Source organism: Cherax quadricarinatus, chromosome 10 (assembly GCF_038502225.1).
Source record: "Cherax quadricarinatus isolate ZL_2023a chromosome 10, ASM3850222v1, whole genome shotgun sequence".
Classification (NCBI taxonomy): Eukaryota; Metazoa; Arthropoda; class Malacostraca; order Decapoda; family Parastacidae; genus Cherax; species Cherax quadricarinatus.
This window is the reverse complement of record NC_091301.1, coordinates 405,278-415,656: the sequence shown is the minus strand read 5'-3', so window position 1 is coordinate 415,656 and position 10,379 is coordinate 405,278. Positions and strand designations below refer to the sequence as shown.

At 39.3% G+C, this 10,379-nt stretch overlaps 1 protein-coding gene across 1 annotated transcript in view; it reads right to left on the bottom strand.

Moving 5' to 3' along the window:
- Window positions 1–2,519: 2,519 nt before the first annotated feature.
- LOC128687883 (low affinity immunoglobulin epsilon Fc receptor) overlaps window positions 2,520–10,379 on the bottom strand; it is a 29,738-nt gene continuing 21,878 nt past the window's right edge. Inside the window, exons 4-5 of the mRNA XM_053775449.2 lie at window positions 6,691–6,867; window positions 2,520–4,423 (exon numbers count right to left, since the gene is read on the bottom strand). Coding sequence (XP_053631424.2) covers window positions 4,411–4,423; window positions 6,691–6,867 — 190 coding nt within the window. The 3' untranslated portion in view covers window positions 2,520–4,410. The remainder of the gene's footprint in view (window positions 4,424–6,690; window positions 6,868–10,379) is intronic.

Genomic DNA, 10,379 nt, shown 5'->3' with positions numbered 1-10,379 from the left:
CCCACTTCTAAACGCCAACGACAATCTCCAGACGATGTTACTTCGTTACCTTCCCATTCTACTCGGAAAAGACCGACACGTCATGTACTCCCTCTCCACACTCAGTTTCGGACCACACAATGGACTAAATTCTTTACTTTATGACCTACGCCACGTTGGTAGAGATATTTCCTTTCATGCTCTTATGAGTGGTACGTGCATCATCACAGTCCAGAATTCTACCCAAGCTCATGATCTTTCTCTTCTTTCACATATCGATACTATTCCTATCACTATCGAAAAACATCATTCCCTCAATTCTTGTAGTGGTACTGTTATTCTGCCCCATACCATAGTCCAACAGAATTTCCAGACATGTGGCAATGACATTCTCTAACAGCTGGAACTCCAGGATCTCCCAATTCTCAAGGTAGACACTGATGTTCTTCCTGCCCACGGGTGAAGACGATACCCTTGCAATGTGGCTCCTTTAACTTTTGACAGCCGTGAACTCCCATCCTCTTGTTTATGTAGCAGGACATCGGTTACAAGTTCGGAAGGTGATCCCTACACCGCAACAGTGTAGGAATTGCTGGCGATTTGGCCACCCAGCAAAATATTGCAGATCTATAGCCGAATGCCCAGTCTGTGATGCCGATGACCATTCTAATACATCTTGCAGTCGACCTCCCTCTTGCCTTAATTGTCATGAGGCTCACCCTTCGTACTCTCGTCGTTGCCAGGTCTACTTAAATGAGCGGGAAATTCGTTGCCTCAAAGAGGCAGGAGGTCTCCCTTATGCTATGGAAGTTTCTCATCTCCGCCTCCAAGGGAGACTACCCCGTGTTTCTTATTCTCGTGTTTCAAAACGTCCCCCCACTTCTGGGGTCCCATCTTCTGCAGCCTCCTCTGCGCTTGCCAGTCCCATAGTCAGTCCTGTATCTAATTCTTTTGCTGTCCTGGGCTCAGACGTCTCTACTTCAACACCTCGGTCTGTCCTCACTTCTTGTGTTCTCCCTCACAAACCACGGTATCGACAAGACCTCGTACGACACCTCCCAATCGTCCCTCTACTTCTCAGAGATCCAACAAATCTCCTTTAACCCCTCCTTCCCTTCATCCACCTCCACATTTTCCCTTCCCGGTCTCTGCACCTAGGTCTTCCCCTTTCACTGTCTACGTTACAAGTGTGGAGGTTCATCCTCCTCCTCGTACTGTATTTTATATATATATATATATATATATATATATATATATATATATATATATATATATATATATATATATATATATATATATATATATATATATATATATATATATGTATATAATACTATTTATATACGTATTTCCAACTTTTAGTGGACGACCGACTAAAAATTTCCTACCTTCTCTAATGACTGATTTTTCTTTTTCTCTATCTAATACCTAATTCACCCTGAGGCTAAAGCAACACTTAACAAGATTATTTTTCCTATTAATGTGAGGTTCATCACACAGCACGAATTGAAAACAATCTTCGTCTTCCCTGAGGGTAAGATTGTTCTTTTGTAAAAATTAATTAGTAGCTCGGAAATGTGAAGGATTCTTGTTCCGACACACTTTTTTTTTTTTTTGCTCTCGTTCTGTAGACTACGATAATCATCAACCATTTCTCTCAGTTTTTTGTTTGTTACCCGTCTTTCCACTCTTATATCTCATAGTAATAATGTAGTTTCATTTTTCTCATGCAGTTGAATAGTAATAATACTGTATTTATTGTATTAATGATGTCGTATAAACCTTGGTAATAGATACCAACAAATTGGTTTAGAAAAACACGTGAACAAACACTAGGCCATATTTGTTAGAAAACATTTCGGTCTTGGGCACGTCTCACTCACTTATCACATCATTATTTCTCTCACCTCCTCTATATTGAGAGGGAAGTGGGGGGGGGGGAATACTAGCCACCACACAGGAAAATAAAAAGTTCCTGGGAGGAATATAAAGTGTACCATCTGGGGAGACGCTCCTGCAGCCTAGCAAGCTTGACTCTTTGTTAATGTTACCGACATTCCTTTGTATTGTCAGGTGTTGCGATTTGTGAATCGTATTATATATTACACCATGAATGTTATGGGACACTAAATAATGTTTACTTTAAATGTTTAGGGTGTTACGTATACTTGATGATATCTGGGTGAATTGAGTCCTGACAGACCATTGTGTTGTTTTTAGTAATTGAATAAATACTAACTAAATTAAATCTCTGTGTTTGAAAGTTGATTTATTTTGACACAAACGAAAATAGTATAGAGATTCTGGTCCAAAGTGGCAGGGAAAGAATATCTTTACTATTAAAGTATTTGAGGAGTAGCATGACCTCTAGGATGCTGTGAGTGACATGACCTCCAGGATGTTGTGAGTAGCATGACCTCCAGGATGTTGTGAGTAGCATGACCTCCAGGATGTTGTGAGCAGCATGACCTCCAGGATGTTGAGTAGCATGACCTCCAGGATATTGAGTGACATAATATCCTGGATAATTAAACACTGAAGCCATTCTACTGCATTTTTTCCAATTACAAAGTCATTTTCAAAACATGTTTCAGTATTATATATTTAAACATTTATTTTACTTTCATTAGTAAGCAGGATTTTCTTAGGCTTACTGTCTTACCTCAGTATCCACCAACACTCAGACCTGCCAACTCTCTCAACTCAACAAAGAGCTGGCTTTATCACACACCCATGTGAAGACATCACAGTTCAGTGTAGAAGTGAACTCAAGCCTCAGCCTTGCAATGTTCCTCCTGCATCCTCCTTACCCTCTTCGCTTTCTTACGGGTACCAGGAGGAGAGACAGAGTCAAAATGGTAGATTTACACGTACAACAGGATATTACTGCCTTAAATGTACGCCTTGATACGCTGAAGAAGAGACAACTCTATGCAATGCAAGAACTCTACATGCCAGATAGAGAACATCCTCTCCAAGTTGAAAATACCACTGACTATATCATTAATACTCCTCCTCACAGGACCCAAAGAATGACTCTCCCACAGAGGCTGCGTCGCTTCATCCATAAAGAGGATTACCATCGACCAATGATCTTGAGCAACCTTCCTGCAGATGAAGACGATTGGGTAACACCAGAACCCTTCTATGTCTACTAAGAAAATTATCGCCCCTAATTAGGGAGACATCTTGTATAACAATATACTGATATAAACTCGCTACATTTACTATGGCGGGACACCACCTTGAAAGAAGCTAACATGTCAAGTAATTCTTCATGAGTTCTGTAGACAATTACCGCCTTGCCTTGCCGTTTAAATATTCGTTATGCAATCGCTAAAAAAAAAAAAATTGCAACTTGTATATCTACTACCAATAATTCAGAGTCATGTACCTATATATCTGTTATATCTATGTGACTCTGATGGGTTAGTATTATACCCCTTCAAGAATTTTCTATTATTGCACATACACTTTTTAAATTGCACCAAAGTGGTTGTGTCACTTCCCTTTTATATCCTACCTCACTCCCCCCTCCCACCCTTTTCCAATAATTCTATCCTTACCCATCCTTCTTCCTTACCCATCTTACCAAAGACTCGGGTCATGAGAAGCGAAGCGAAGCCTCCTCACCCACGCCACACAACACTTGTGAAGTCCTTTTCTTCCCGTTACTGCAGTTGTTACCATTTAAATTGCCCTTTCACAAGAGGGCGACTATAATTACAAAAATGATATACCAACTGCATGAGAAAATGCAATTATTTATTACACTAATAATGAAATTATAAGGAATATGTTATTACTCTTATAAGATACGACTTAGAAATATAATTATTTTGAGGGAATAATATAATAATACTTAGGAGAATGCACTGGTCTAATACATAGTTAAAAGAATTTGAGAATACACAATAATACGAAAATGGTTACTTACAGTTAAGTAATCTACTAGATTTCGCTTATAAACCTTCACTTCATCGTGAAAAGGTTCACTGACAGCCGTCGTGCTGTAGTGTCACCGTCAGTCAGGTCATAACCTCTTCTGATTCCCTGTCTCGGTTTTCAGTGCCTCCTTCCCTTCTCCACATAATGTAGGAACAATACACTCCCTTAACTCAGAAGCTCTTAAAAGCTAAGTGAAAAACAGCCAGTGTTGACTTGCAACATTACACGGTGGATGTACACTAAGACATTATTGACTAGTTTGCCTTAGGTCTGTAATACTGACAAGCGAAAAGATGTTGCTCATCGCAGGAAATATCGTTAAATACTGGGTGACGAGTATTGTACAGGTTAACACAGAATTCTCTTCCGTGGCTGTTGTTGGGTTCGCCTGGTGACCAGTCGCTGGTGGCGATGACTCTCCCGTCCAGCCACTTAAACTGACGGTTTTTACTCTCGTCTTCGCCGCCCACGAACACTGTCTTATCATCGCCAATTCCTGTGTTCCGAGAAAAAGTGGGATTCATTATTGGGAATCTAAGATTGCAAATATTCGTGAGGCTGTATACTGGAGAAAGTGCAGAGGTTTACAAGAAGACTAGTTCCTCAGCTTAGCAAAATGAACCATAGAGGCTAAAGAAAATGAATTAGACATATACAAAATATAGGAACCAAGGGAGCCATAATAACGACATGCAAAATTCTCGAGCAGTTGATTGACGCGAAAAGGTTACAGTAGGTACATTTGGAGGGTAAGATACAATAAAATAAGATTTGTTCGTATTTTTAACCCGGAGGTCTAACTATCCAGGATAACCCAAGATAGAGTTAGTGCGTCATCGAGGACTGTCTGCCTTATTTCTATTGGAGTCCTTCAGTCTTGTCCCCCATTATGCGACCCACACCAGCTGACTAATATCCAGGTACCTACTTTCTGCTAGGTGAACAGGACAGCAGGTATATGGAAACATGCCCAATGTTTCCACCCATGCCGGGGATTGAACCACGGACACTCAATGTGTCAGACAAGATCATTGCCAACCTGTATGATGAATAAGTAGAGGCAGGCTCCACACACAGCCTTAAGAATATCTATGACAAGGCCTACAAGCAGTGGTGGATTTACATTTTTGGGGCCCTAAAGTTTGAGCTGTTACGGGGCCCATTGGCAACCAGCAATGAGGTTATCTTCTTCAGTGGGGGTCCAAGACGGATTACCACAAATATTTAAAAAATGAATGACACATCCTTAATTTGAATGTTTTTTCATTTACAGTTAGCCTACATGATACTTTAATAACCTTTTAATTTATATTTTAACTATTATTTTGCATTGAATTACACTATATTGTTATTATTTTTTAAACCCCCCATCTCATATAGTAGACTCAAAAATTTTAAGCAATGTAGACTAAAGTCATTTCTGGGGCCCCTTAGAGATTAGGGACCCTGAAGCTTAAATTAGGATCTGAGACTCAAACCTTGTAAGAACAGAGTAGGATTAAGACAGCGTGGAGGAAATAAAGCAGGAGAGAAAATGTTAAGTAAATTGTATCTTCCTTGACTAAGAAAGTGCTGCGAAAGAAGGCTTTGAATAAACACAAAATATGAGCAGGAAGGAGTAACAAATTAGTCGGGTGGTAAGAGGGATACTTTGAGAATATAAAACTGAGGGGCAATGATGAGAAAGAAATGAGAATATATAACTGAGGGCAATGATGAGATAGTATTGGAATTAGCATGGCTGACAAATGAATTCCCACGAGAGAGAGAGAGAGCGAGAGCGAGAGAGAGAGAGAGAGAGAGAGAGAAAGAGAGAGAGAGAGAGAGAGAGAGAGAGAGAGAGAGAGAGAGAGAGAGAGAGAGAGAGAGAGGGTAAACCCCACATTTATCAGTACAGAAATAATCCGAGTGTGTGTGTTTTCTGAGCCTTGTGATGAGAATGGGAACAATTGTAGTCAGCAGGTTATACTAACTCTTTAAACCAACTACATCTTCACAGGGGCGACTCAAGTCCCGAGTTGGAAATAATCAGCAACATTATTCTGGCGAGGTTATTTGTTGACCTCCGCGTGTGTGCCTGTTCTTGTATATACCGAATTACATTTCCTAGGACTGAAAACCGCATCAGTTACAAAGAATTTTACCGATGTCTTTCAGCAAATTTCTAGATTTATGTTATTTAACTTCATTTAAGTTAGGTTAGATTGTTCTCTAGCAATCAAGTTTAACCAATTAAAACATAGCTGAATGCAAACATAAAATATTATACAGGCGATAAAAAAATGACACGCGAGCGAATTAAAAAAAAACGGGACTTAACAGCGCACAAGAAAGTACGTTATTATTACATAGATAACCATTGTTTACGGCTCGTGAACAGTCACCCACTTGACTGTCTTAGCAACAGTAAAATTCTGAAGGTTATTAAGAGGCTGGACTGGCATGTTAGGTTAGTTGGAAGAAACTTTTCCAAACAAAGATATGTGTGTTAATGTTGCAATAAAAGTGTAATGAACACCTTTTAATAAGAAACATTAACCCACATGTAAAAGAAAATAAAGATCATTGTGTATTTCGACTTTCAATTGAGGTCATCAGCAGACACAAAGAAAAGAGAAAATCGTCATTATCTAGGATGCAGAGAAGGTCCTGTTATCTTAAAGGTGTCATCAGTGAAGTGTCAGGTCACCTGCAATGGGCTGAACATGAAGGGTATAGAACAAATATTTAATGCATAGCAAATAGGAATCCGATAATACAAACCTATTGAGCTTATAATGAAAGACTTGAGAGCATAGGGGTGTTTGGGTGAAGCTAAGTCTCCCAACATTCCCTGGCAGTGTTGGCGTGCCTTCTCCCAGGTGAGTTTGTGAGTACTCAGGTAGAAGCACTCGTCCAGGACCTGTGTGTAAGGGTGCGGGCAGTACGGACCTGGAAAAACTGCAGAAAGATGAAGTGAAATTCCGTAGTTCTTATTGCATAATACATAATTACACTAATCTCTCCGACCGCTACTCCCTCTTTCCTTCACTACAGATTTATACACTCTCGAAGTCATTCTGTTTCATTCCACCCTCTCTACATGTCCGAACCACCTCAACAACCCCTCCTCAGCCCTCTGGATAATAGTTTTGGTAATCCCGCACCTTCTCCTAATTTCCAAACTACGAATTCTCTGCATTATATTCACACCACACATTGCCCTCAGACACGACATCTCCACTGCCTTCAGCCTTCTCCTTGTTGTAACATTCACCATGTATACTTCACACCCATATAAGAGCATTGGTATAACTATACTCTCATGCATTCCCCTCTCCACAGACTCCTAAGTGCACCACCCACCTTTTCCCCCTAATCAATTCTATGATTCACCTCATCTTTCATAGACCCATCTGCTGACACGTCCACTTCTAATTATCTGAATACATTCACCTCCTTCATACTCTCCTCCTCCAATCTGGTATCATATCTTTCGTTACCTAATTTTTTTGTTACACTCATCACCTTACTCTTTCCTATATTCACTTTCAACTTTCTTCTTTTAACCCTACCAAACTCATCCACCAGCCTCTGCAGCTTCTCTTCAGAATCTCCCAAAAGCACAGTGTCATCAGGAAAGAGCAGCTGTGACAACTCCTACTTTGTGTTAGATTCTTTATCTTTTAACCCCACACCTCTTGCCAACACCCGATCATTCACTTCTCTTGGAACCCCATCTTTAAATATATTGAACAACCATGGCCACATCACACGTCCTTAAATTGCTTATCATATAAAAATAATTCCTAAAAAATCAGGTAGCTAGCAAACCTAGAGGCAAAGTCAGTTTGGAAACTCAAGGACATTAATGATGGCGTATTTTTCTTCCTCTCGGAGCTGAAATATGAATTTAATATTAGTGTAGATTATCGATTACCTTCATTACGTTGTGCTGCGTTGACCATCTCTTTTAAGAGTTCTGTTTGTTGGGACAACAACAACTGGTTCACGATCAGTGTAGAATGAAGTTCTTCCAAATTGACTCCCAAGTCACTACGATGAGCGGCCGCCGTTACGCACAGGAGTATAGGTAAGATGCATATGCAACAGTTAGACAACTTTATTCCGAAAGGTTTCGCCTACACAGTAGGCTTCTTCAGTCGAATACAGAAAGTAGGCAGGAACAGTAGAGATGTGAAGACGATGTAATCAGTCCGTCACCCTTGAAGTCGTAGAATTTGAGGTTGTCAGTCCCTCGGCCTGGAGAAGTTCAGTTCCGAGGGACTGACAACCTCAAATTCTACGACTTCAAGGGTGACGGACTGATTACATCGTCTTCACATCTCTACTGTTCCTGCCTACTTTCTGTATTCGACTGAAGAAGCCTACTGTGTAGGCGAAACGTTTCGGAATAAAGTTGTCTAACTGTTGCATATGCGTCTTACCTAACAACCTGTCGGTATTGTATACCATTTTGATGTTCACGCACAGGAGGAGTAGAAGAAGGTACATAGTGATGGTATTTATGATTAGCCTCAGGTCTGAGGATATGCCGTGCTAGACGCCTCTCACTGTGTGGGAGACTGACACTTGAAGCTCTCAAGTGTGTGAGAGAAGAATAAGGTTGGGAGGAGTTATACTCGGATTATATAGTTTGCTCATGGCGTTACAGGATGAGCGTCCGGCATGTTGCCGGTCACCTGTATCAGTGATAGTGTGTACCTCACCTGATTTTCAAAAATCTATTTGTATTGGAGGAAAAATGCTGTTCGTTAGTACTACTACTACTACTAGTAATACCACTAATAATAATAATATTGATTAAAAATATATACAAATTTAATGCTTGTAATAATATCACAGTAAACAGGCGATACCACAAATTTAATGCTTAGTCGTGATTTATTCAATTGATTTTCGGTATTTTCACCAGTCCATGTTAATTGTAATATGCACTGATGTAAAAATTCTGAAGCGTTGATACACTTATTTTCGTTTAAAATGTGTGTTCATATTCTGAAATATAACTTACAAATGTGTGGCCGCGTCTGCGTCCACCTGTTATATTTCATGTCAAGAACCTCCCAATACAAACTGAACCGCCATACTTATTCGTATTACAGGGGGAAAGCGCTAAACCCGCAGGGGTTATACAGCGTCTAAGGTACGTGAGACACTCAAGTTTAATAGAGAGGAAAGGTCCAATTCCTTGGATCAAGAGCTCACCAGCATCCAGGTAGCTCTCTCGAGAGTTTAGTGTTTGGCTACTCGGCTAAGCTCGTCCAGTTATGTATTAACATACAAGTAGTGTTATCCAAACTCAAGCAGAAATAGTTATTTTGTTTATATACAAATAGCTATTTTTGGAGATATTAACTACATAAATATGGATATATTAACTACATAAATAACTTTACAAGGGGAAGAGTATTTGGTTAAATTATCCACAGAACGGGTAGGGATTGACCCCTTGGCAAGTGAGTCCTAAAAGTCCAGTACAGTAGGTAAGACACTGGGCCAGCTGGATACAATAATATTCATCCAACTAGGTACATTTCTATACACAACATAGAAGTTAGCATAGGTCTCTCTGTGACCACAAATGCAAGTTTTTACAAATGAATCTCCCACCAGCATGAGTGTACATATGTGGTTAAATGTTTGCCGGTCCGTCAGTAGCTTCGTAACAGCGACTGAAATTATAATTGCAATTATACTGATGACAGTTGGATGGCTTTAACACTTTTCTGAAATATGGCCTTATAATCACACCGTGATTTTTTTTTATATTTTATTTAAAAAACACAGTATACATGTATGGTATACATAATTGATTTAAAACAAAAAACGTGAAAACTTTATATAAGACAACAACATATACATAGCTAAACAGAGGACTACCGGAACATACCTTAAACACAAAATAACTATATAACCAAAACCTGACAGTCTTATTCATATTGTATATGAAATTTTATATACAAAAACGATGTCTCATAAACTAATGCATTGCACACTCAATGGTACTATGGTTATATAAAATAACTATCAGAAACCTACGTGACTCTTGAAATTGAAATATAGTGTTCTTTATTTTTGTTTTTGTATATATTGAAAATGGAATCAAAATATGCAAAAAGCCTTTAATAATTAACATAAGACTTTTACAGATCTAACATGTATGATTACATATGAGGAAACACTAAGACACCTAATACCCCGACCAACCCCATATTTAGCTTCTTAAACTAATTATAAACCCACAAAAAATATACCTTGCTTGTATACAGTGATATTAGTAAAGGTGCTTAATTGAACATCAACTATGTGCACCATAAATGATAAAAAAAAAAATACATGTGATATCACTGGGTGAGGGAACAACATATCCCGCAAAAGCTGCTGCCCAAGGAACTTGAATGTCCAAAGATTACAATATAGGACATTATACATCTCAACCCCCCCCCCCT